The sequence below is a fragment of the Macaca fascicularis genome, chromosome 3 (assembly GCF_037993035.2).
Source record: "Macaca fascicularis isolate 582-1 chromosome 3, T2T-MFA8v1.1".
Lineage (NCBI taxonomy): Eukaryota > Metazoa > Chordata > Mammalia > Primates > Cercopithecidae > Macaca > Macaca fascicularis.
The window spans coordinates 47443802-47471357 of NC_088377.1; the positions used below are offsets into that span (position 1 = coordinate 47443802).

General features: G+C 46.3%; 1 protein-coding gene and 2 non-coding genes across 24 annotated transcripts in view; 2 read left to right on the forward strand and 1 right to left on the reverse strand.

The window, feature by feature from the left end:
* The first annotated feature begins 7892 nt into the window (after positions 1-7892).
* Positions 7893-27556, forward strand: part of TRRAP (transformation/transcription domain associated protein) — a 136347-nt gene continuing 116683 nt past the window's right edge. For 17 of the 22 annotated variants that reach the window (XR_012432216.1, XR_012432217.1, XM_005549119.5 and 14 more), the window contains exons 1-8: positions 7893-7998; positions 10412-10572; positions 11291-11340; positions 19780-19890; positions 21639-21743; positions 23004-23087; positions 25243-25299; positions 26801-26926. Coding sequence is in view for 20 of the 22 variants with exons in the window: in XM_005549119.5 (XP_005549176.4) it covers positions 10473-10572; positions 11291-11340; positions 19780-19890; positions 21639-21743; positions 23004-23087; positions 25243-25299; positions 26801-26926 (633 nt within the window). In the remaining 2 variants the exon portion in view is untranslated. Of the gene's footprint in view, positions 7999-8263; positions 8442-10411; positions 10573-11290; positions 11341-19779; positions 19891-21638; positions 21744-23003; positions 23088-25242; positions 25300-26800; positions 26927-27556 lie in introns of those variants that run through there. The other 5 variants (XM_015447083.4, XM_015447084.4, XM_074034446.1 and 2 more) reach the window with 5 other exon arrangements.
* Positions 11009-11204, forward strand: LOC135970294 (small nucleolar RNA ZL1). Its single transcript, XR_010585993.1, has one exon. It is a non-coding gene; the product is annotated as a small nucleolar RNA ZL1 (small nucleolar RNA).
* LOC123572666 (small nucleolar RNA U13) lies at positions 14276-14379 on the reverse strand. Its single transcript, XR_006697216.1, has one exon. It is a non-coding gene; the product is annotated as a small nucleolar RNA U13 (small nucleolar RNA).

Genomic DNA, 27556 nt, shown 5'->3' on the forward strand with positions numbered 1-27556 from the left:
TCCGCCTCCCGGGTTCAAGGGATTTTCATGTCTCAGCCTCCTGAGTAAGCTGGGATTACAGGTGCCCGCCACCAGGCCTGGCTAATTTTTGTGTTTTTAGTAGAGACGGGGTTTCACCATGTTGGCCAGGTTGGTCTCCAACTCCTGGCCTCAAACGATCGTCTCGCCTCAGCCTCCCAAAATGCTGGAATTACAGGTGTAAGCCACTGTGCCCAGTCTCTTGCCCCTTCTTGAAAGAGGGGCCTGAGCGCCTGGCCCCTGCGCTGGGCTTGATGTCATCCCCTGTTTACCCTCTCACAGCTGCTGTGAGATGGGGCTCCTGCTCATATCTGGGCCCAGGGCCACTTCTTTGTCACTGAGGGCCTTGTGGGAGTCAGGCAACTGCGGTGAGGGGTGACCGGCCTACATGGTTACTGCCATTTGCCTTAGAGAAGCAGGGCTGGGCTCTGCTAGAAGCTGAAGGGGCCTGGCTGGCCTTAAAGGCTGGAAGCCCAGTGGGTTCTGGTTCCAGCTATGCTTCTGCTTTGCTACAAACCTGGGCGAGGGATCCTCCCACACAGTGAGGGCCTTTGACCTCCTCTCTGGCTTGTGGGGCACTGATGGACCATCACTGCACCACCCGGTGCACTGACATCAAGGCGTCTAAAGCAGGGGTCTCCAAGCCCCTGGTCGCCAGTACCAATCCATGGCCTGTTAGGAACTGGCTGCACAGCAGGAGGTGAGCAGGGCCTGTGAGCCACACTGAGCTCCACCTCCTGGCAGATCAGCAGGGCATTAGTCTCAAAGGAGTGCAAACCCTACTGTGAAATGCTCAAGTGAGGGATCAAGGTTGTGTGCTCCTTATGATAATCTAATACCTGATGATCTGTCACTGTCTCCCATCATCCCCAGACGGGACCGTCTAGTTGCAGGAAAACAAGCTCAGGCTCCCACTGATTTTACATGACGGTGAGTATGTAATCATAATAGAAATAAAGTATACAATAAAAGTAATGCACTTGAATCGCCCCGAAATCATCCCTCCAACCCCTCATTCGTGGAAACATTGTCTTTGGTGCCAAAAAGGTTGGGGACTACTTGTCTAAAGGGCCCCTGGCTCTGGGATAGCTGTGAGTTTCCCTAAGAATGGGCCCCACCAGCCCCACTGCCATGTTCAGGGAATGGAGGGAGAATAGATTTGAGTGAAAAGTTAAAAGGGCTAGACAGGGCCGGGCACGGTGACTCACACCTATAATCCCAGCACTTTGGGAGGCCGAGGCGGGTGGATCATGAGGTCAGGAGTTGAGACCAGCCTGACCAAGATGGTGAAACCCCATCTCTACTAAAAATACAAAAATTAGCCAGACATGGTGGCAGGCACCTGTAATCCCAGCTACTTGGAAGGCTGAGGAAGGAGAATCGCTTGAACCTGGGAGGTGGAGTTTGCAGTGAGCCAAGATTGTGCCACTGCACTCCAGCCTGGATGACAGAGCAAGACTCCATCTCAAAAAAAAAGAAAAAGGCAGGGGGGAGGGTCGGGTGTGGTGGCTCATGCCTGTAATCCCAGCACTTTGGGAGGCCAAGGTGGGCAGATCACGAGGTCAGGAGATCGAGGCCATCCTGGCTAACACGGTGAAACCCTGTCTCTACTAAAAAACAAAAAAACAAAAAATTAGCCGGGTGTGGTGGCGGGCGCCTGTAGTCCCAGCTACTCGGGAGGCTGAGGCAGGAGAATGGCGTGAACACGGGAGGCGGAGCTTGCAGTGAGCCGAGATTGCACCACTGCACTCCAGTCTGGGTGACAGAATGAGACTCCTTCTCAAAAAAAAAAAAAAAAAAAAAGTGCTAGACAGATGTCACCCCCTAGTGACATCAACTGCCACGGTGGTGATAAATACCCGACCTAGGAACAAGGAGAATTTGGATTCTCCCTGAGAGTTACAGGACTCTGGAGAAGTCACTTTCCTCTCTGCTAATTTTTTTAAAAATTATTTTTTACAGAGATGGGATCTTGCTAGGTTGCTCAGACTGGTCTCAAACTCGTGAGCTCAAGCGATCCTCCTGCTTCAGCCTCTGGAATAGCTGGGACAACAGGCATGAGCCACCATGTCAGGCCCCCTTTTTCTTTAAAATGGGCATCATCATAGTCCCAACACAATGAGACTATTGTAAAGATAAAAGGAATTAACATGTAGAACAGAGCTTAGGACATAGTAAAGGGTTCAATCAGTGTTGGGTGTCAAATAGCAATTGCTGAAGGACTTCGGAGAAATTGGCTTGTTCAGCAGGAGTTTGAAGCGCTTGAGAAGAAAATAGTCAGGGTTGCAAAGTTGCAAATCTTTAAGACTGTTTAACATAATTGGAAGGTCAGGTTGCTCCTGCGTTTTAAAATGTACCAAATAGAATAAGATGTATTGTTTCTAAAATGTGTAACTTTATTTCACTGAGTAAGAATTTTACAGCAGCCACAGTGTTATCTATGTTATGGAAGCCACCTTCAAGGCCACCCTGAAATTGCTGCTGATGCCACCCTTTGGCTACTTCCTGTTTTTCACTCAGGATTTTCTTTTTTTTCTTTTCTTTTTTTTTTTTTTAGACGGAGTCTTGCTCTGTCACCCAGGCTAGAGCGCAGTGGTGTGATCTTGGCTCTCTGCAACCTCTGGCTCCTAGGTTCAAGCAATTCTTCTGCCTCAGACTCCCAAGTAGCTGGGATTACACACGCCCGCCTCCATGCCTAATTTTTTTTTTTTTTTTTTTTTTAGTAGAGATAGGGTTTCGCCATGTTGGCCAAGCTGGTCTCGAACTCCAGACCTCAGGTGATCCACGCACTGCTGCCTCTCAAAGTGCTGGGATTGCAGGCACGAGCCACCACGCCCAGCCAGGATTTTCCATAGGCATTACCCTTACCCCATCACCACCACCACCCTCACAGTACCCATCTCTGCTCCATCCCATAACAAGCTGGGAAGCTTCACTCTTCCAGGGAGTATCCGATAAGGGAGGGGCAGAAAATCCTCTCAGAAGGCTAGGTTTCCTTTTGATTTTTTTCTTTTTCTTTTATTTTTTGAGATGGAGTCTAGCTCTGTTGCCCAGGCTGGAGTACAGTGGCAGGATCTTGGCTCACTGCAACTTCCGCCTCCTGAATTCAAGCGACGCTCCTGCCTCAGCCTCCTGAGTAGCTGGGATTACAGGCGCACACCACCATGCCCAGCTAATTTTTGTATTTCTTAGTAGAGACGGGGTTTCACCACGTTGGCCAGGCTGGTCTCAAACTCCTGGCCTCAAGTGATCCACCCGCCTCTACCTCCCAAAGTGCTGGGATTACAGGTGCGAGCCACCGTGCCCAGTCCAGAAAGCTAGCTTTTCTTTTCTTTTTTCTTTCATTTTCTTTCAGAGAGGGGTCTCTTTACATTGCCCAGGTTAGTCTCAGACTCCTGACCACAAGTGATCCTCCCACTTCGGCCTCCAGAGTAGCAAAGATTACAGGTGTACACCACTGAGTGCAACTTGGCTTTCCAAAATTAATGTTGTTGGCTAGAAACAGAATTGGAGCCATGTATGTAATTTTAGATTTTCGAGTAGTCACAGTTCAAAAAAGAAATAAGTGAAATCAATTTTATTGCTGTTATAAAACTCCACATATTCAAAATATCATTTCAACGTATAATCAATGTAAAAATGATCAATAAACTGGGAGCAGTGGCTCACATTGATAATCTCAACACTGTGGGAGGCCGATGGGGGGATCTCTTGAGGCCAGGAGTTCGAGACCAGCCTGGCCAACATGGCGAAACCCCATCTCTACTGAAAATATAAAACCTAGCCAGGCGTGGTGGCAGGTGCTGTAATCCCAGCTACTCTGGAGGCTGAGGCACGGGAATCTCTTCAACTGAGGGGCAGAGGTTGCAGTGAGCCAAGATCGCGCCCCTGCACTCTAGCCTTTTTTTTTTTTGTAAGGGTTCACCATCTCATGTGCATTTTACACTGCGATTTCATCTCCATTCAGATGGGCCACACTGCACATGGGGCTAGCGGTTACTGAAGTGGGAAAGCACAGCACCCAGTTGTCTGGGTACAAATGATACAAATAAGTCTGATCATCCCAAGAGTCTTCTTGGTCATCCTCCTTTTTTTTTTTTTTTTTTTTTTTTTGAGACAGAGTCTCGCTTAGTCGCCCAGGCTGGAGTGCAATGGCGCGATCTCGGCTCACTGCAAGCTCCGCCTCCCGGGTTCACGCCATTCTCCTGCCTCAGCCTCCCGAGTAGCTGGGACTACAGGCGCCCGCCGCCTCGCCCGGCTAATTTTTTGCATTTTTAGTAGAGATGGGGTTTCACCGTGTTAGCCAGGATGGTCTCGATCTCCTGACCTCGTGATCCGCCCGCCTCGGCCTCCCAAAGTGCTGGGATTACAGGCGTGAGCCACCGAGCCCGGCCCCTCCTTTTTTTTTTTTTTTGAGACAGATTCTCTCCCTGTTGCGCAGTCTGGAGTGCAGTGGCACAATTGTGACTTGTAGGTCACTGCACCCTCTAACTCTTGGGATCAAGTGATCCTCCCACCTCAGCCTCCCAAGTAGCTGGGATTACAGGCATGCACCACCATGCCCAGCTAATTCTTTAGATTTTTGGTAGAGATGGGGTCTCACTATGTTGCCCAGGCCGGTCTTGAGCTCCTAGTCTCAAGTGATCCTCCTGCCTCAGCCTCCCAAAGTACTGGGATTACAGGCATGAGCCACTGTGCCCGGCCTCAAAAGTCATTTTTTCCCCCCACAAATTCTCCCAGCCTAGCCTATAGGGGCCACAAGTACCTCTTACCAGGGTGACTTTGACCCTTCTCCAAGCATCCTCGCCTATGCCACGTGTCTTCATCCCTGCTACTTAGCATGTAGTTGGGTGCAAAGTAGATGCTTGTGGATTGGCTGAAAGAATAAGATGAGGCCTCCCTTTGATAACTCCCCCGAAGCCTCGAACATGATTCAGTGTTGGAAGCCGTTTGTCCGTGCCTCCTCCGTACTGACCTTGGACTGCTTTTGCAGACACCATCTCATATGGTCACAGCAGCACAGAGGGGACATTCTCTCCCCTGGCGAGGTGAGCACTGCTCAGAACAGACACTGAGGGCAGCCTTAACAGGGGATGCCTGGAGCCAAACATCTAGAACGGCAGCCACGGGTAAGGGTCTGGGACCTGGGGACAGATCAGATGTTGTGAACAGTCAGACCTCATTCATCTGGCTCTGGGAGGGGGTGGTGGGGGAGGGATGGTGGCCTGTTTTGGTTCATTGAATTTTTCTGGGTAATGGAAAGTTTACACTTCTTTGATGTCAATTCTTGTTAATGAAAGTTAGTGTTAGTTGGTCTGTTGGCCCTAGCAAGGTGGTATAATCAAATCTTCTTTGGTCATTCGAGGGCAGTAGCCCTGGGGTCCATATCCCTACCACACATCCTCATTGTCCTGCGTTGGAAATTAACTATGGGAGGTCAGGGGGTGCCGGGCAGGTAACGATGACTTGGAATCAGCTCCTGGGAGATGCATTTGGGGCTAAATCCTGGAGTAGCTTGGAGGGGTCAAAATGAGTTCAGGGATATCCTTTTTTTTTTTTTTTTTTTTTTTTTTTTGAGAAGGAGTCTTGCTCCGTCGCCGAGGCTGGAGTGCAGTGGTGCCATCTTGGCTCACTGCAACCTCTGTCTCCTGGGTTCAAGCAATTCTCCTGCCTCAGCCTACCAAATAGCTGGGATTACAGGCACTCACCACCAAGCCTGGCTAATTTTTGTATTTTTAGGATAGATGGTGTTTCACCTTGTTGGCCAGGCTGGTCTCAAACTCCTGGCCTCAAGTGATCCACCCGCCTCAGCCTCCCAAAGTGCTGGAATTACAAGTGTGAGCCACCACGCCCAGCCTATTCCTTCGTTTTCTAAAGACAGGGCCTCTCTCTGTCACCTAATTTGGAGTGCAGTGGTGTGATTATAGCTCACTGCAGACTTCAACTCCTGGGCTTAAGTCATCCTCCTGCCTTAGCCTCCCGAGTAGCTGGGACTTCGGGTGCATACCACCATGCCCTGCTAATTTTTAAAATATTTTTTAGGGATGGGGTCTCGCTATGTTGCCCAAGTGGGTCTCAAATTCCTGGCTTGAAGCAATCCTCCCACCTCAGCCTCCTGAATAGCTGGGATTCCGAAAAAATCTCCAAAAATCCTGAAGGATTTTAAGCAGAGGAGTGAATGTGATCTAATTTACCTGATCGGGAGGAAGTTGACACCGTCCCTCACCTCTAATTCAGGAGACAGATGAGAAAACAGGCAAAAATCATGAAAGTGTGATGACTACTTTGATAGAAGCTTAGGCCACCTGAAAGCGCAAGGATTTTGCCAATGTTAGGGCCAGGCTTAACTGTAGGTCTTTATCATATGCAATTGAGCCAAAACTTATTTTTAAAAAGTGTCTACAGCTGTTTTCCTAACGCTCCTCAAAAAACAATATTAAACAATCGTTTAGCACACTAATTTCAGCCCTCAAATATTTCAGTCTTCAACTTTGGACCTCCTACTTACTATTTTTTTATTTTTATTTTCTGAGACAAAGTCTCGCTCCCACCTCAGCCTCCCCGGTAGCTGGGACCACAAGTGCCTGCCACTAAGCCCGACTAATTTTTGTATTTTTTTTGCAAAGACAAGGTCTGGCTGTTGGCCAGGCTGGTCATGAACTTCTGAACTCAAAGTCCTCCCACGTTGGCCTCCTGAAATGCTGGGATTACAGGCATGAGCCACCACAGCCGGCCTGGACCTCCCACTTTTTGGGGGGCAGTGGAGGTAAGACAATAGCAGATTTTGCTTGCAAACAGGCAACTTCTTCCGTGATGGAAGGGCTATTCTGAGCCATTTTGTTTCTCCTGGGGCAGAATTAACTGGTGCTAAAAACATCCATTCACAATCCCAACATTTCAGCTGTGGCTTTGTTCTCGAGTGGCAACATTAAACAAGTAAGGAGCTTATTTCAGAAAAGAGCACCTCCCCTCCAGGGTACCCACGGGCATCGCGGCATTTATTTATTGTAGGGTGTGCAATGTATCTGTCTGGGAAGGGAACATAATGATCTTGGTGGGTTAGTGGTAAATGGGGTGAGGGTGGGGGGTAGGTGAAGGAAGGTGTAGGAGGTGGAACCAGGGCCTGGAGGTGGCCAAGTTCACGTCATGCTTCCACACTCTGTCCCTGTAACATGGTAACCATGGTGCCTGACCGTACCTTAACCTTCGAGACACCTTTTGGTCTGGCCCATGCCACCTCTCCTGGCTCCATCCCCACTCTGTCCTTTCATTGCTCTGGCCTGGCTTAGGCCTCTCTCCATCCAGTTTTGATGGAGGTAGATCTGCCTGCCAGGTGGATCCAGCCTCGGAGGTAAAGCAGCTGCAGAACCAATGGGGCCTTTCTGCACCTGGGCGGCCACTTCCAGGAAGCCCACCTGGACTTTCTTTCACTAACAGGGTCTCGGTCCATCTCCAGCCTTCACTTTCCCAAAGACCCTCTTGGCTTCCTCTCCCTTCTGCGGGCCGAGAAGAACCCCAGGAGGGCAGCGGGGGGCCGGGAGCGAGGAGTGGAGGTGGCAAATCCTACCCTGCCTGCCACCTTCAGTCCAGTGGTGGACAATACCTGGGCCCCATCGCTGCCAACTGGGGAAGCCCCCCACCCCCAGGATCCCCGAGCATTCCCCGCGGCCTGGCTCTTGGGAGGAGACTTAGGGGAAAAGGAGCCCCTAGAACCCGGGCGCCGGCCCGGCCCCGTGACGGCTGGCGGGGGTTTAAAGGGCTGGGGCCCACCCGGACGGCGGACGCCCCTCCCCGTGCCCGCGCCCGCCCAGGCCGCACCCACTTGGGGGCGGCGCGCCGGGGCCTGGCGCTCGGTCGGCGGGCGCGGCCGCTTTAAGCGGGGGCGGGACTGCGCGCGGCCAAGCGGCTGCGACGAGGACTCGGCTGGGGGTCGCAGGGGTCGCGGGCCGGGCCTGCGGGAACCCGGCCGCCGAGGTAGGGGTAAGTTGGCGGGCGGGGGTCCGAACGGCCCCGGGAGGTGCGCGTAGCCCCCAGGCGTGGGGAGGCCTCTGCGGCGCGGCGGCTCCGCGGAGGGATGGAGCTGGGGGCTCCGAGCGCCCCGGGATCCTCTAGGCCCCAGCCAGAGCCCACCCGGGGCTGCGGGGCCGACGGCGTTTGCGGCCGAGCTGAGAGGAAGCTGTGGGAGGCGCAGAGCTCGCGGGCTCGGGAATTGGCGCTCGTCGCTCGCCGTAGCTCGGCCTGGGACGCGGTCGCAGAGCGCCAGGGACGGCGACAAAAGGAGGGAACCGGAGGGCCGTTTGCGACCTGAGAGATCGGGTGGGACGTTGCGGTCCTGTCCCTCCGGAGGCGCCCCCCGGCCAACCTGGCACCTCCGGGCCTCTACGCAGGCACTGGGCTCGTTAGGCCCGGCGAGGGGAGAGAAGGTAGCTGCGACCACAGCGCCCCCTCTGGCCTGGCGGCGCCGCCTCAGGCAGGGCTCGGCGGGGTCTGGGGGCGGCAGGGCCGTTTTGTCCCAGGGAGTGGGAGCGGGCGCCGCGCCAGCCAGGCCTGGGCTTTCGGCGTTCGGGGTGGTGAAGTTGCTTTCCCTCAGACACGCGGAATGGGGGCGTTTCCCCCCGGCCAAGGCCCCCAGGCTCCGCGGGACCCCGGGAAATGGAAGAGTTGTCGACTTCCGTGGGAAGGGGGAAGTTTGGACAGGACTAGGGAGGTTCTTAGGCAGGGAGAGGCCGTGATCCCGAGTCTTGGGTCCCCTGGGATGGGGATGGGCAGGGAGAGGCCGTGACCCCCGAGTCTTGGGTACCCTGGGTTGGGGATGGGCAGGGAGAGGCCGTGATCCCCGAGTCTTGGGTACCCTGCGTTGGGGATGGGCAGGGAGAGGCCCGAGAACCCCATGTCTTGGCCCGATGGAGATGGGGAAGGGGGTGTGGGGTCTTCTGTCTTGGGGCGGGGGTGTCACCTGGAACAGGTAGTTGCCAGGTGCCCTAGCAGGGCATGACACACTCCCCCGCCTTGGTTTCCTTCGTGGCTTTTCCTACCTGGAGCCAGAAGGCTGGGGCTTCTGGTGGGCGTGTTTTGGGACACCTGTGGGCATGCTCTGTGCATGGAAGAAGCGTTTTTGGTGTTTAGGAGAGTGCCCGGAAGGAGCTCTCTAGTGTCACCTGTGTCCGCTGCAAAGCAGTGTATCCGGTAGGCCTGCAGAGGAGGTCCTGATGTGTCTGTTGAAAGAAAACGAAGCAGTGAAACTGCCACTTAGTGTAGAGCAGGATTATGCAAGGAGGAGGGGTTAAAGCAACTTATTTCACCAGCTTCTCGGGATACTTTGTGACACCTGTTAAAATAGAAACCAAGTCTCCATCTGTGTGTCAGCTGGGTGCAGCCGTTGAGTACCTACTGTCTGCCAGCTACAAACAGAATTCATAGTTTCCCGTGCCCCTCACATAACCACAGTCTGAAGGGGGGCTGCTTGGGAGCCCACCTTTGGCACTTGGGGATTTTGATGCCGGCTGAAGTTTGGGAACCAGTCACACGTACAACCAAGGTTGCCTCGATCCAGCCTGCTGCTTGGTTTTTTTTTTTTTCCCTCCCCCGGAGACTGAGTCTTGCTCTATTGCCCAGGCTGGAGTGCAGTGGCACAATCTTGGCTCACTGCAATCTCCACCTCCCGGGTTCAAGTGATTCTACTGCCTCAAGCCTCCCGGGTAGCTGGGATTACAGGTGCCCGCTACCATGCCTGGCTAATTTTTGTATTTTTGGTAGAGATGGGATTTCATCATGTTGCCCAGGCTAGTCTGGAACTCCTGATCTCGTGATCTCCCTGCCTTGGCCTCCCAAAGTGCTGGGATTCTAGGCGTGAGCCACCGCGCCTGGCCTGCTGCCTTGTTTTATACCGCCCATGAACTAAGAATGGTTTTATATTTTTAAATGGCTGGGGAAAAGAGGAAGGATATTTCATGGTAAATGAGAGTTATATGAAATTCAGATTTCAGCATCCATAAATAAAGTTTTATTGGAACACAGCCTCACTCATTTGTTTACATGTTGTCTGTCTGTGACTGCTTTCTGGTTATAGCAGAGCTGAGTAGTTGTGACAGACTGTGTGGCCACAAAGATTAAAATATCTACTATATGGCTCTTTACAGAAAACGTTTGCCAACCACTGACTCAGGGAAAGAGGAAATACCATAGGAAAGAAAATATCTGCGTAGAAAAATCATGTTTCAAAATTAATAGACAAAATGGGTAAACTTCATATTCAAAAAACCAGAAGGAATAGTGTTAGATTCTGGATTAAGATGAAAGCATATCGATTATATAGGCATTTAGGTAAGATTTTCACAGAGATTGTGATCCTGTGCCCTCCGTAAGTTGACTAACTCTATGCTTCTTTTCATAGGCTGGTTAAACTCATGGACCTGATACTTTTCTCATGAGAATCAAACCAGCCCAAAAGAAAAATGGCATTTGTTGCAACACAGGGGGCCACGGTGGTTGACCAGACCACTTTGATGAAAAAGTACCTTCAGTTCGTGGCAGCTCTCACAGATGTGAATACACGTGAGTTGATCCTTTTTGTCATTAAGAAATGCATAAACAAGGCTGGACGTGGTGGCTTACGTCTGTAATCCCAACACTTTGGGAGGCCGAGGCAGGTGGATCACCTGAGGTCAGGAGTTTGAGACTAGCCTGGCCAACGTGGTGAAACCTGTCTCTACAAAAGTACAAAAATTAGCCAGGCGTGGTGGCTCACGCCTGTAGTCCCAGCTACTCGGGAGGCTGAGGCAGGAGAATCACTTGAACCCAGGAGGCAGAGGTTGCAGTGAGCCGAGATCATGCCACTGCCCTTCAGCCTGGGTGACAGAGCGAGATTCTCTCTCAAAAAGAAAGAAAGAAATGCATAAATATGACACATCCATCTCAGCTCCAATGTTGTGCACTTTAAAATTAATTGTAACATTAACTTTTATTCTCGTTTTCCTTTTCTCTACCTTGTAGAGAAGCAAAGTGATGAGTAATACTGGCTGGAGCCCCAAAGAGGCACATGTGTGTATGTTTGTGTGTATGTATATGCTTGTCAGTGCATGCGTGTGTATGTCTGAGAGTACAAATGTGTGCGACTGGTTGTAGGGAACTAGCTATGTGCCTTCTATTAGGCCATGACAGTCAAACTGATAAGATCTGATTGCTTCTCTTAAATTACTAAATCCAAGTTTTGCATTAACATAATTTCCTTAACATAATTTCAATTACCTGATGCTTGTATTGCCATTTACAGCTGATGAAACGAAGTTGAAAATGATGCAAGAAGTTAGTGAAAATTTTGAGGTATGAGCATTATATTTTGTATTTTTCATTTTGAGGTAAATACTGTCATGCACTTTCCTGTTCCTGCTTTGTCAGTCTTTTTACTAGCAACTCAAAGATCATTGTCTTTGTTCAAGTAATTTATTATATTTCAAAACTGACATTTGAAACTTTGTACACAGTGTTTTCCATCTGCACCCTAATGATAGCAAACCCCACACCATGTTGAGGGTTGTCAGTTTTGTTTTGGTTGTTTTAACAACATTGTTTCCTTTTAAAATATGATAGCTCTTATAGGCTACCATGCCTGTTGGGATGTACTCAGATTATTCTTGTGTTTAGTTTCTTTCTTTTTTGATTTTTGTTTGAGATGGAGTTTCGCTCTTGTCGCCCAGGCTGGGGTGCAGTGGCGTGATCTTGGCTCCCTGCAACCTCTGCCTTCCAGGTTCAAGCGATTCTCCTGACTCAGCCTCAAGAGTAGCTGAGATTATAGTGCCTGCCACCATGCCCGGGTAATATTTGTATTTTTAGTAGAGACAGGGTTTCGCCATGTTGGTCAGGCTGGCCTTGAACTCCTGACCACAAGTGATCTACCTGCCTCAACCTCTCAAGGTGCTGGCATTGCAGGCATCAGCCATCTCACCTAGCTTGTTTATTGTCTTCTTTGAGGCGGAGTCTGACTCTGTCATCCAGGCTGGAGTGCAGTGACGTGATCTTGGCTCACTGCAACCTCCGCCTCCCGGGTTCAAGTGATTCTCCTGCCTTAGCCTCCCAAGTAGTTGGGATTACAGGTGTGCACCACCATGCCCAGCTGATTTTTGCATTTTTTTAGTAGAGGCGGGGTTTCACCATGTCGGCCAGGCTGGCCTTGAGCTCCTGACCTCAGGTGATCCACCTGCCTTGGCCTCCCAAAGTGCTGGGATTACAGGCATGAGCCACTGTGCCTGGCCGAGATGCACTCAGATTTATGTTGTAAATTTGTTGTGTTCAGGTAATTTGATGGTGTATTCCTATGCAATGAGATCTGGATGTCATTTCTGGTTCTGCTAATTAGAACATCTGTGACCTTGATCAAGAAAGAACTTTCTCTCTTGTGGACCACATATCCTACAATTTTATATGTACTGCGTGTCCCTCAGACACTTTTCATTTTTCTTCAGTCTTTTTTCTTTTTGTCCTTTACATTGGATAATTTCTGTTGATCTTCTGAGAATTTTTTTGTTATCTCCAACCTGCTGGGTTTTTCTTAGAATTTCAGTTTATGTTTTGTATTTTTAAAAATTTTAGCTATTGTGCTTTCAGTTCTAGAATTTCCATTTGGTTCTTTATAGATTTCGTTTATCTGCAGATTCCCCATCTTCATTTATTAAGACCATACTCTTTTATGTTTTGAACATACTTACTCTATGAGGGCTGTTTTAAAGTCTTCGTGTATTAAAGCCAACATTTGGGCTATATGAAGGTCAATTTCTATTGGCTGTGGGCCTCGTTATCCTGTTTCCTTGTCTAGTAATTTATATATTTATATATTTTGAGACAAGGTCTTACCGTCACCCAGTCTGGAGTGCAGTGGTACCATTTCGGCTCAGAGCAACCTCAACCTCCTGGGCTTGGGTGAGCCTGCCACCTCAGCCTCTTGAGTAGCTGGGACTACAGGCATGCACTACCATACCTGGCTAATTTTTGTATATTTTGTAGAGACGAGGTTTCACCATGTTGCCCAGTCTGGTCTCAAACTCCTGCCTCAGCCTCCCAAAGTGCTGGAATTACAGATGTGAGCCACTGTTCCCACCCATCTAGTAATTTTTTTACTGTACAGTGGACATTACATGTGAGACATCGTAGGGAGTCTATATCCTGTTATCTCTCTCTGAAGAATGTCAGTGTTTTGTCATAGTAGGCAGTTCAGTTACCAGCTGATCCCACTGAATTTGCATAGGATTGGTTTTATGCTTTGGGGAGGATCTGTGGATGGCCCAAGGTCTTTCCCAGGTCTCTAACTTGGTGGGATTCAACCTTCAAATTCTGCCTTTGGATCTCATCAGAGGCTGATTTTAGGCTTTGTTGGGGTTGGTCTAGAATAGGCCATGTTCTAGGACATGGTCTAGCTGGATGTGTGAGGTCTGGGATGTTATTAAGATGTTAAGTAGGTCTTTGCACTCCGGCTAGGCTTGAAATCCAGCATTCTCTAGCATTACTAGATGTATGGTATCTTCATTCATCTTGCAATTTGTTTTTTTTTTTTAAGATAGGGTCTCCCTCTGTCGCCCAGGCTGGAGTAGAGTGGTGTGGTCACAGCTCACTGCAGTCTCAACTTCCTGGGCCCACCTCAGCCTCTGGAGTAGCTGGGACCACAGGTGTGCACCACCACGACCCACTAATTTTTGTATTTTTAGTAGAGATGGGGTTTCGCCATGTTGCCTAGGCTGGTCACGAACTCCTGACCTCAGGCGATCCGCCCACCTCGGCCTCCCAAAGTGCTAAGATTACAAACATGAGCCACCACGCCCGGCCGCATCTCTCAGTCTTGAAGCAAGTACACTGTGGTGAGCTTCAGGCAGTGTCACCCTATGTGTGTGCAGTCCAGCCCTCAGCTGGCTTCACTGGAGGCCTGCTCTGTGGTTTGCTTTTCTCTGGTGCTATGCCCTCCAGATTCCAGCCACTTTAGCTCTCCTGAACACTAAGGATTTTACTCCTCAGCTCAGCAGGCCGTGACCCCTGCGTGGACCCAGCTTGCTGAACCCCAGTTGGAAAATCGTACCTAGGCAGAGAACCATGGTGGTCATAGGGCTCAGCATGTGAATTTCCCTTCTCCTGGGAGTCATGCTCTGGTATTGCCCCTAATCCAACACCTGAAAAAAGTTATCTCGTATTTTGCCCAACTCTTTGGTTCACCTGGGTACCAGTTAGTCTCATAGACAGATGAGAAAGTCACTTTTGTTACTTATTTTTTTCACATCAGATGGGTAATGTGCTGACATCATAACAAGATTTAAGGGAGACACGTCTCACACATAAGCATGAAACCCCAATCATCATGCTTACAAACTACAAAAGGATCATGTTTCCGATTTTTATTGTTTATTTGATTAAAAAAATTTTTAAGAGACAGGGTCTTGCCTTACAGTGGTGCAGTCACAGCTCACTGCAGCCTTGAGCTCCTGGGCTCAGGTGGTCCTCCTGAGTAGGTGGGACTACAGGTGTCAGACATTATGCTTGGCTAATTTTTCTTTCTTTCTCGCTATGTTGCCCAGTCTGGTCGAACTCGGGGCTCAAGCGAACCTCCTGCTTCGGCTTCCCAATGTGCTGGTATTATAGGTGTAACCCACTGCGCCCAGCCAACGTTTCTTTTTTAAAATGTGAGGATAATAATCTAAGAACAATAGAGAAAATGTTCCCTAGCTTCCATAAGGTTTTTTGTATTAACAAACGTTAAATACATGCTGGTGGGGTTGAATCAAATACCCTACTATCTGTACTAATGGATAGTATCTTAGCTTTTTTTTAATAGACATTTTCAAGGACTTGTTGCCTTGAGCTGAGCTAGAAAAAAACCTTGAGATATTTAGAGATCTAGCTAAAGAGCTTTCTCTTCTGCCCAAGCTGCTAAAACAAGCTGTTTAAAAAATACATATATATATAAAAAAAAAAGGTGAGAGGCAGAAGAGGATATGCCTGCATTCCGCATTTTGCTGGAAGAACTGATCTGAGAGAACCATAGTCCTGGCAGGTTTATCGGAGAGGCTGAAATGGGCAGTCTGTGAACCCGCAGGAACAAGCCCTTGAGTCAGGGCTCCAAGCGTGGACATAGGGCTGTCTGGATTAAATATCTGTAAATATCTGACCCTCTTGAGGTTCTGAGACTTTATTCTCCTTTTTAGGATTTGCAGTTATCAGGTTACCTCCTTCCTGGCTTTTGGTCTCAGATGCATTGATTAACAACTAGAAGTTAGTGGGGCAAGTCTGGGTGTGGTGGCTGACGCCTGTAATCCCAGCACTTTGGGAGGCTGAGGCAGGTGGATCACTTGAGGCCAGGAGTTCGAGACCAACCTGGCCCACATGATGAAACCCTGTCTGTACTCCAAATACAAAAATCTAGCCGAGCATGGTGGCACATGCCTGGCCTGGAGTCCCAGCTACTCGGAAGGCTGAGGCAGAGAATCACTTGAACCTGGGAGGCAGAGGTTGCAGTGAGCGGAGATCATGCCACTGCACTTCAGCCTGGGCAACAGAGCGAGACACTGTTTCAAAATATTACATATATATAATATTATATATATAGATATATAATCTACATATATATATATCTCTCTCTGTATCTGCGAGGCAGTACAATTAGGGCTTTTCCAAGTAATGACTTTTGCAGTCTGTGTATCAACATTTACCTTAAATGAAATTCAGATGACTGAATTCTTCAAAGAATTAAATACTAGAATGACCATCAAGAAGCAGTTCTTGGCGGGGCACAGTGGCTCACGGCTGTAATCCCAGCACTTTGGGAGGCCGAGGCGGGTGGATCACGAGGTCGGGAGATCGAGACCATCCTGGCTAATATGGTGAAACCCCATCTCTACTCAAAATACAAAAAATCAGCCGGGCGCAGTGGCAGGCGCCTGTAGTCTCAGCTTCTCGGGAGGCTGAGGCAGGAGAATGGTGTGAACCCGGGAGGCGGAGCTTACAGTGAGCCGAGATGGTGCCACTGCGCTCCGGCTTGGGCGACAGAGTGAGACTCTGTCTCAAAAAAAAAAGAAAAAAAAGAAGCAGTTCTCTAAATTACTACCACCCCAGAAAAATGTTTAAATGAGGTGAGTGAAATTTAAAAAACTCCCAGTGATTTCAGGAGTCTTACAGCTTCATTATTAAATGGGCCATCTTTCAAGACAAACCTTCAGGTTAGGAATCACATGAACAATTTATCTGGATCAAAAAGCTGGTGGCTGAGTTGAGATACTTGCAGAATAACCAGGCAGCTTGTTGAATAAATCTTTTTTTAATTATAAAAATGTTTTTTTAGAGACAGGGTCTTGCTATGGAGTATAGTACCTATTCACAGGTGCCATCCTAGCATACCACAACATTGAACTCCTGGGCTCAGGTGATCTTCCTGCTTCAGCTCCCGAGTAGCAGGGACTACAGGCGGGCACCACCATGCCCAGCTTGAATGAATTGTTTTAACTGGAGAAATTCTTTTCTCTTTTAGACATGGTCTTGCTATATTGCCCCAGCTGGTCTTGAACTCCTGGGCCCAAGCGATAGTCCCACCTCGTCCTCCTAAATAAAGTGCTAGGATTACAGGCATGAGTCACTGTGCCCAGCCTTATTGGAGAAATTTGAAATGCAGATATTTGAAAGCTGTGTAATCATTAGTTAATATGGACTTACATGCAAATATGTTTGACTTCTTGATAACCTGGCAGTTAGTTCAGTGTTCCAGCATGAATCTTCTCCCGCTTTTTCTTGAATACTTGATTGTGGGTGTTTCATCAAAAGTCTTAACCTTTAGGGACGAAAGGTGCCAAACACAGTTCTTCTGCCCAACACATTCACTGTCTGCTTGGAGAGAAGCTATTTGGTTTCTGCACAGCTCCTGGGGCCACCTCCCATACAGTGTTCTGTGTGAGTGGAGGCCCCAGAAATCTGCACCAAGTTGGCCCAGGAAACAGGTGCTTAGGTGTGTTAGCCGGGCGTGGTGGTGAGCTCTGTAATCCCAGCTACTCCAGAAGCTGAGGCAGGAGAATCACTTGAACCTGGGAGGCGGAGGTTGCAGTGAGCCGAGTTGGTGCCATTGCACTCCAGCCTGGCAAAAAGAGTGAAACTCCATCTCAAAACAAAACAAAACAAAACAAAAAAACCCACAGTGGTTTTCTTTCCTTGCTCCATACTGCTTTCTGATTTTTGACTGTTTCACTGTCCTTCCTTTATAGACCCCTCTTCTGAAATTGCGTAATATGATAGACAACTCCAGATCTTTCTCTTGAGCCCCACATCTAACCGCCCAGGTGTCTGTTCTCACCAGCTTGTCAGACTCCTGATAGTAAAAGTTGAACTCTAGGCCGGGCGCGGTGGCTCACGCCTGTAATCCCAGCACTTTGGGAGACCGAGGTGGGCAGATCACCTGAGGTCAGGAGTTCGAGACCAGCCTGACCAACATGGTGAAACCCCATCTCTACCAAAAATACAAAAAATTAGCGGGGTGTGGTGGCAGGTACCTGTGGTCCCAGCTACTCGGGAGGCTAAGGCAGGAGAATGGCGTGAACCCGGGAGGCGGAGCTTGCAGTGAACCGAGATCATGCCACTGCACTCGAGCCTGGGCGACAGAGCGAGACTGTCTCAAAAAAATAAATAAATAAATAAAGTTGAACTCCAGTCCAGGTGTGGTAGCTCATGCCTGTAATTCCAGCAGTTTGGGAGGACAAGGCAGATGGATCACCTGAGATCAGGAGTTCGAGACCAGCCTGACCAACATGGTGAAAAACCTATCTCCACTTAAAAAAAAAAAAAACAAAAAACCGTTAGCCAGGTGTGGTGGCGCATGCCTACAGTCCCAGCTACTCGAGAGACTGAGGCAGGAGAATTGCTTGGATCCTGGAGTCAGAGATTGCAGCGAGCCAAGCTCACACCACTGTACTCCAGCCTGGGCGACGGAGTGAGACTGTCTCAAAAAAACCTTAGAAGTTGAACTCCTTTCTTTTCTGTTTCCTTCTCCAAGATGCTGAACTCTGTTTATGCCTTTTACATTCGTGCTTTCTCTTGATTTTGTGCCTTTGCATATGCTTTTCTTAGAATCTTCTTTTCTGCCTTTTCATGGGTAACTCCTACTTGCCTTTCAAGTTTTAGCGTTAAGTGTCACGTCTTCAGGAAGGTGTCCTCCACCCTTGGATACATATAGTAAATGATGTCTCACAGTTATATGTTCCCTTAGTTGTTGGCACAACCCCCCTCATGGTTCTGTATCCTTAGTCTTTTTGTTTGATACCTGTCTTACTTCTGCTGCTGCCTCCCCCGTCTCTGATGGCATGAATATTATGTGTTCTGTTCATTATTTTATCCCTTTTGAGTACATGATAGGAGTTCAGTAAATATTTGTTGAATGAATAAGTGAAGCATTAAACAAGAAAAAGAATTTGGGTGTTAGATATATACTTGATTTGAACCCACTTCCAAAACTTTACCTTTTTTTTTTTGATATGAGGTCTTGCTATATTGCCCAGGCTGGCCTGGAATTCCTGGGCTCCAGTGATCCTCCCACTTCAGCCTCCTGAGTAGCTGGGACTACAGACCAGCCAGTGTGCCCATTTTCAAAACTTAACCTCTTAGATTCTCTTTCCTTATCTGTGAAATGGAGATAATACCTATCTTAGAGATAATACCCATCTCAGACTAAATGAGAAAGACTAAAAGGCACACAACACAGTATCTGACACATAAGTGCTCTGTAAATAACAGCACAACACTTACGAGCATTTCCCGTAGGCAGTGTTAGAAACTTCATAAACTTTGCATATATTAACTCATGCAATCTTCACAATAGTCCTGTAAGGAAGGCGGGAAATAATATCCTCAGAGAGTTTAGGTAACTGTCCAAAGTTTCTACTTCCTAAGTGAGATCCAGAAACTGCCCTAGTATCTTCACGTTATATTTTATTTCCCATTCTCCTTTTTTTATTTTTTATTTTTTTTAAATAGAGATGGGATCTCATACTGTTGCCCAGGCTGGAGTGCAGTGGCACCATCATAGCTCACTGCTGCCTTGAACTCCCAGTCTGAGGTGATCCTTTTACTTCAGCCCTCTGAGTAGCTAAGACCACAGCACAGGCACGTGCCACAATGCCCAGCTTTAAAAAAAATTTTTTTTGTAGAGATAGAGTCTTGCTGTGTTGCCCAGGCTGGTCTTGAACTTCTGGGCTCAAGCGATCCTCCTGCCTCGGCCTCCCAAAGTGGTGGGATTACAAGCATGAGCTACAGTGCCCAGCCCTTCCTATTCTCCTTTTAAAATCAGTACTAGCATCAATAATGGATTAGATTAGATTATAATGTAATTAGTAGACATCTAATTAGTACATAGTGAATATACATCTAACTAATATGTTAGTTTGCTCAGTCTCTTCATTTTCCAGATCAAGAAACTGAGATGTAGAAGCTAAATAACTTCGCAGAGGTTTCATACTTAGATTGTGGCAGAGCCAAGCTAGAATGGGTTCCAGGTTCAGCATTTCCCAAAGCATTGATATTTCTAATTTTAATAGTAAAAGTTAGCATTTAGTTCTCCTGAATTGGGTTTCAGAAATACAACCATCCTAATTTAAAATTATGTTATTACTAAATAATACAATAGCACCAATTTGCTTTTGGCTAAAATGTTTTATATTCCTTTGCAGTTAGTTAGTATATTGAGTGAATTTGAAATGAAGATATGTACACATAACTGAATGGGGTCTTCTTTTATTTTTGCACAATTAGAATGTCACGTCATCTCCTCAGTATTCTACATTCCTAGAACATATCATCCCTCGATTCCTTACATTTCTTCAAGATGGAGAAGTTCAGTTTCTTCAAGAGAAACCAGCACAGGTAATGTAAAAAAAATACCACTGAGAAGACAAGGGTGCTCTGGGATTGTGACCAGTTACGAATTAACTCAGAAAATTTATGGTTCCACTTAAAAATGAAAGAGGTTTTATCACATATGGCTAACTTTGTTCAAGACCGCTGCCTCCTCAGTTACATGTCTTGGTTTGATTTTTGTCTGGGACGTCTCTTACAATTTATATTATTCACATTTGCCAACTGATGCCGTATGTGTGTACACTGTTTGTTACAGACCAGTGCAAATGTATACAGAAGAAGAAATGACCCCTCCCATACCTGTTGCCCAACTCCAATCTTATTATCTTATTAATGTCATTTCTTTTTTTTTTTAAAGACAGAGTCTCACTCTGACACCCAGGCTGGAGTGCAGTGGTGCCATCACAGCTCACTGCAGCCTTGACTTCCTGGGCTCAGGTGATCCTCCCACCTCAGTCTGCCCAGTAGCTGGGACTACTGGTGTGCGCCACAATGCCTGGCTAATTTTAAAAAATTTTTCTGTAGAGAATGGGTGTCTTGCTCTGTTGCCCAGGCTGGTCTTGAACTCCTGAGCTCGATAGGTCCTCCTTCCTCAGCCTCCCAAAACTCTGGTATTACAGGTGTGAGCCACTGCGCCTAGCCTAATGTCAGTTCTTATAGCTCATGGTCAATTTTGTTTTATCCACACACCCCCAACACACTGTTTGTACCTTCCTGCCTTGATCATTTAGAAATAGTCCCATTATATATACACACACACACATACACACACACGTGTGTGTATATATATGTATATATATGTGTGTGTGTATAGATGTATATACATATATATATATATATATTTTTTTTTTTTTTTTTTTTTTTGGAGACAAAGTCTCGCTCTGTCACCCAGGCTGGAGTGCAGTGGCACGAACTCAGCTCACTGCAACCTCTGCCTCCCAGGTTCAAACAATTCTCCTGCCTCAGCCTCCCAAGCAGCTGGGATTACAGGCACACACCACCATGCCTGGCTTATTTTTGTATTTTAGTAGAGACTATGTTGGCCAGGCTGGTCTCGAACTCCTGACCTCAGGTGATCCGACCACCTCGGCCTCCCAAAGTCTTGAGATTACAGGCGTGAGCCACTGCACCCGGCCTACCACTTTTTCTATAAATATTTCAGCATGTAGTTCTTAAAAATAACTTTTAAAAAACATTCCCATAACACCAGCTTCTTAGTAAATAAAGCGTTTTTATATCATACCAGTGCAAGAGCTTATGTATTTGAGCTTTTAGTTGTCAGCTCCACAGACAGAATCACAGAAGCTTAGCACAGCTCATAATGTAACTAGTCCTTGGGCCCAAGGTGGTTGGTGATAGCATTATGGAAGCTAACGCTAGATGGTAAGGGGAGATCCCAAACTACGTTCAGTTTGTGTTTTGCTCTTTTATCTTCAATGGACTCCATGTTCGTACACCAGTGTCCGTCTGTTGGACTTACTGATAAGCCATGGAAGAGGAGAAATCGGCTTAGTCGATTAAGAGTCGGTACAGAGTTGTAGAAATACTGAAAACGATTATCTGCAGTACTTACTTTGGGTTACATTTAAGTAGTTTCTAGGACTGTTTCAAAAATTGGGTCCCTCTTGTAGGATGGTGGTTTGTTGCTAGTGCTGGGTGTAAACAGCTGTGTGACACTTGCAGAGTGTAAGATAATTAATTTGGAACCCTTGGAAGTATTTTTATCCTTACATTTATTTATTTTTTCTTGCCAGCAACTGCGGAAGCTAGTACTTGAAATAATTCATAGGATACCAACCAATGAACATCTTCGTCCTCACACAAAAAATGTTTTGTCTGTGATGTTTCGCTTTTTAGAGGTAACTTTTGAGAATTCATTCTTGTCGTATAGCCATATGTAAAACTTTCACTGATTTTTCTTATGGTAAATTTCACCATTATACAACTGTTTTATCTTTTGCCCAAATTCCAAGTCACAGGAGTAAAACGTTTTCTTAATGTCCCTTTTCCCCCATTTCCTCCACTCAGAAAGTTTACTTAATTGAAAATCATCAAGTTAACTGAGGAATTAGCTAGACATAGTGGTATCTTTGAAACGGTTGTGGACGGTGAGCCGGGTGTGGGCCCACAGACGCCCAGTGAGTGGCTCACTTGCATTGTTCTTTCCGTGTGTATCTCCAGTGCAGCGCATTACACCTAGTAGATGCTCGTAAAGAGTATCTGACATCCTTAGGGCGAATCCATCTGGCAAACAAAAAATTGTTTTCTTGCTTCTCTTAGTCTTTTTTTTTTTGAGATGAAGTCTCGCTGTGTCGCTCAGTCTGGAGTCAGTGGTGTGATCTTCGCTCACTGTATCCTCCGCCTCCCGGGTTCAAGTGATTCTCCTGCCTCAACCTCCCGAGTAGCTGGGATTACAGGCCCGTGCCACCACGCCCAGCTGATTTTTGTATTTTCAGTAGAGACGGGGTTTCGCCATGTTGGTCAGGCTTGTCTTGAACTCCTGACCTCGTGATCCACCTGCTTTGGCCTCCCAAAGTGCTCAGATTACAGGCGTGAGCCACCTCGCCCTCTTAGTCTTGATGCAGTTAGATTTCAGTCGTGTTTCTGGTCCCCTTGGAAAGTTGAGCTTGGATTCAGTCTTGGCTGGGACAATTTGTTGCTGTGTCATGCCAGCCACATTGCTTAACCCCTGAGATTTCGCTCCCTCACAGGTCAGATGTAGATGGAACCCCGTCCTCACAGAGCATTTGTAAGGTGCTTAGCACAGGGTCCAGTCCATGGTGCTTGCCCATTAATTCTTTACTGGTCTTTTCACAATATTGTCCAACACGGAAAGTGTCATTTGGGCCAGGAAGTCCTTAGCTCCTGGTGCCACTTGCCATGAAGGCCGGTGAAGCCCCTGTCCAGGTTACTCATGCAGAGCTGGCTGGTGGGATTCCCTTCTTGTGGCGCACAAAGCTTTCTGTCTGGAACAACTGTGTTCTGTGAGCTGGTAAATTTTCAGCAAATCCAGTAGAAGCTGGTTGATGGATAGTGTGTGTGCAGAAACTGCTTAGAAAATTAGCCTTTAAAGCGAGTCTTCAGAAGTATAACTTTCTTTAAATGCTTTTTTTTTTTAGACGGAAAATGAAGAAAATGTTCTTATTTGTCTAAGAATAATTATCGAGCTACACAAACAGTTCAGGCCACCGATCACACAAGAAGTGAGTTGTTTAAAATCCTGATAGCATTCATAAAGTGTGTCAGCATGTTCCTTATGTGAAATTTTTTGTGCTCTCAAAGTTGACTGAACACATGCTGTTTTCAGTTGTAGAAATATAGCCTAAGTTTGGGGCAGTTCTTTATGAATTTAACATTGACTTAAAAAATATATTTATCAATACTTTGCTAAATTGGTTCCGTAGTTGAAATGTATTAAATGACCAAACTGACAGGTTATTTGGGCTGTTCTGGTATTTATGCGTATGATGTACAAGTCATTTTATGTTGTACAGGGATTAAGATATGGGCTCTGAAGCCAGAGCCGGGTTTGAATCTCACCTCTGCAATTCAGTAGCTGTGTGACACTGGTTAAGTTTGTAACCTTTTGGAGATTTTTCTGTAAAATGACTTCCTTAACAGGTCGTTTGAGGAATTAGGCATAAAATTTAAAGTTCTTAGCAGAGTGATTGGCATTTACCTATACAGTAAGCAGCAAGTATACATTTACCATAATTATATCTTCTCTGACAATAACCTAAGTGCCTGTTACAGATGATTTAATATAGAAATTAAATTACTTATTAAAATTAAAAATTATTTATTGAATTAAATTACTTAAAATAGAAATTAAAAGCGGCCGGGCGCGGTGGCTCAAGCCTGTAATCCCAGCACTTTGGGAGGCCGAGATGGGCGGATCACGAGGTCAGGAGATCGAGACCATCCTGGCTAACACGGTGAAACCCCGTCTCTACTAAGAAATACAAAAAAAAACTAGCCGGGCGAGGTGGCGGGCGCCTGTAGTCCCAGCTACTCCGGAGGCTGAGGCCGGAGAATGGTGTGAACCCGGGAGGCGGAGCTTGCAGTGAGCTGAGATCCGGCCACTGCACTCCAGCCTGGGCTACAGAGCGAGACTCCGTCTCAAAAAAAAAAAAAAAAAAAAATAGAAATTAAAAGCATAAAGATGAAATAGGATTCCTGCCATCTCAAAAACAGGATTTTATATCTTGGTGATTTTCTTTTTCTTTTTTTTTTTTTTTTTTTGAAATGAGTCTTCCTCTGTTGCTCAGGCTGGAGTGCAGTGGCGCAATCTCGGCTCACTGCAACCTCCGCCTCCCGGATTCAAGCGATTCTCCTGTCTCAGCCTCCCCGAGTAGCTGGGACTACAGGCTCATGCCACCACACCCAGCTAATTTTTTTGTGTGTATTTTTAGTAGAGATGGGGTTTCACCATGTTGCCCGGCTGGTCTGTAACTCCTGACCTCATGTGATCCACCCACCTCAGCCTCCCAAAGTGCTGGGATTACAGGCGTGAACTGCCGTGCCCGGCCTTTTCTTTCCTTTTTCTCACCTTAATGTGTTTGTATATTTTCTGCATAGTTGTGGTAATACTGTATATAACATCGTATAGCTTGATCACTTCATGTTAAGTGTAAGCATTTTCACAGTCATAAAAAATTCTGTATACAATTAAAAAAATTTTTTTTGTAGAGACAGGGTCTATGTTGCCCAGGCTGGTCTAAAACTCCTGGCCTCAAGTGATCCTCTAGTCTCAGCCTCCCAAAGTGTCAGGATTGTAGGCATGAGCCATGTGCCTAGCCACAATTATTTTTTAATGGGTACAGAGTATTCTTTCTTATGGGTGTCCTTATTTCTGGATATTGAAGGTATTTCACACTTCTTATTTTAATGGTTATTGTGGAATACCTTTGTTTATGGTTCAAATTATTTCATAGACTAGCTTTGTAGGAGTATTACCAAGGCAGAAGCATTGAAGTTTTAATGCTCCTGTGTTAAACTGATTTCTAGAAAGGTTTCAGTAGTTTATGGTCCCACAGTATGAGAATCTGTCTCTCATTCCATCCTGTCAAGCATTGTGTATTACGATTTTTTGAAAGGCAAAAACTGGCATTTATTTTAATTTTCAACTCTGTGCTCTTCCTGAATCAGAAACTTGTTTTCTGTTTATCAGTACTTTATGTTTACTTATTTTTTGTTTGTTTGTTCACATCCATTGCCTATTTGTATCTTCAGCCCACCATTTTCCTTACCTCTCTTAGGAGTTCTTATGTAGCAAGACATTTACAACTTTTCTTATTTATTATAGGTATTTTCTGTTTATGAATATCTTCCTGTAATGAAAGTGTCTGCTTTTTTTAGATTCATCATTTTCTGGATTTCGTAAAACAGATTTACAAGGAGCTTCCAAAAGTAGTGGTATGTTTTCACTTTGGTTTTAATTAGTTACATTTGTTTATACTTCCTTATTCCAAAAAGTCTTTAGAACATTTGGGTTGGAGAGATAGTGTTTGGGGAGGGGATACTATTTTAGAATGGGGAATGTTTAGTGATGGTTAAAAGCTAGGTTGATAAGTCAGCCATTCAAAAAAATAGCTTTTTTAGTTTCTCTCTTTCACGTAAGTACTTTTTTTGTACATAAAGGCAATATATTTTTATTGTAGAAATTTTGGAAAAAAACTTTTCATAATTCATTTACTTGTAACCATTGACATGGAGATTTTGCTTTTGTTTTTCACTTTGTGCATTTTAACGACGGTTGAATTTATAGGCTTGAAGACTTTTTGGGGAGGTGGTGTATATTTTTAGTGTTTTTTTAAAATTTTACTAACATTTTTTTCGATCTCATTAACTTTTACAAGCAGTGCCACAACATACAGGTTTGTGGAGTAGAAAAGGAAAATCTCCTCATCTCCTTCCCGCTTATTAGAAGTAAACACTCTTGCCAGAAGAACAGCTTCTTCCAGACTCTTCTGGGAATCATAATTCTTTTTTTTTTTTTTTGGCAGGGGATGCGGGGAGACTGGGTCTCTGCCCAGGCTGGAGTAGAGTGGCGCGATCTCTGCTCACTGCAGCCTCCACCTTCTGAGTTCAAGCAGTTCTCCTGCCTCAGCCTCCCAAGTAGCTGGAATTACAGGCATGCAGCACTCCACCCAGCTAGTTTTGTAGTTTTAGTAGAGACGGGGTGTGAGTGGATAACCTGATGTTGGGAGTTCGAGACCAGCCTGGCCAACATGGTGAAAAACCCAGTCTCTACTAAAAATACAAAAATTAGCCAGGCATGGTGGTGCGTGCCAGTGATCCCAACTACTTGGGAGGCTGAGGCGGGAGAATTGCTTGAACCTGGGAGGCGGAAGTTGCAGTGAGCCAAGATTGTACCACTGCACTCCAGCCTGGGCGACAGAGTGAGACTCTGTCTCGAGAAAAAAAAAAAAAAAATGTCCTGTGTTTTGTTTGTTCACTCTTTGATCTCTATTTAGAGAGTGAAAAGTTAATCAGTGGGGACTGCCAGCTCATAGTTTCTTCCCAAGAGGGATGGAGTGCCTTCTTTCCTACCTCACTGTGGTAGGAATGTGATATGGTTTGTATTCAATCATTTATTAGCCAGGGAAAAAGAAGTAGAAAATACTTTTAGGCAAGCTTTGGTCTTCCATTGTTGAAGATGGAGAACCTGGTCCCTGTTGTGTTATCTTTATGGTCCTGTGGGAAGAGTAAACATCTAGTGGTGTGTTGGTTTAGGCTTTAAGGGGGATTGGAAAATGAGTGACTGAGCCCAAATCCTGTGGAGTTGGTGCAGCATAAAAATGTAGAACATTCTGTTTTTTCCCACCAAAGAGTCAGGTGTTTTTTTGCTTTTTTTTTTTTTGGAATGAATATTGGGTTTGACTTTAGGAAAAAATATTTTTTTATTTTTATGTAGAACCGCTACTTTGAGAACCCTCAAGTGATCCCCGAGAACACAGTGCCTCCCCCAGAAATGGTTGGTATGATAACGACAATTGCTGTGAAAGTCAACCCGGAGCGTGAGGACAGTGAGACTCGAACAGTAAGTGTCTCGCTAACTGAGTTGTTTCTACCGGTGGCTGCTGTAGTTTAAGATACTGGCCTGTTAAACCATTTAAGTTTTTTCTTTTTTTTTTTCCGTTAAATACATGGAGACATTTAAGACAAATAAACGTGTGTGCCTGGCAGAGCATCACTGGTCCTTCTCTGCAGCCTGGGAGGGGTGAAAATGACCTGTCCCGTGTCATTGATGCCAAGCTAGAAAGATAAGGTGGTTATTGAAACCCAGGATCACCCTGCTGGGAACAGCAGCAGACCAGGTGTGGGGTGTCTGTTCTGTCCCTTAGCTTTAAGTCTTTTGACATAAATAAAGTCCCTTAAACTATAGATAAAAGTATATAGCTCAGTGACTGAGAGTGTGGGCTCTGGGACAGAGAACTCCAGTACAATGTCCCGGCCCCACCCACTGGGGTTTTCTGACTCCAGGAAAGTTAACGAACCTGCGTTCTGACCTTATTTTTCCTCTCGTTATCTGAAAAACCTGTCTCACGGACTTTGTGAAGGTAATGCTGGCATGGTCCGCAGGTAATGTATCGTATATTTGTGGTGTCTGCCACATAGGTAACATGTTTTGAGCATTTACTATGACAATTTTTGTGATTGAATTAATATT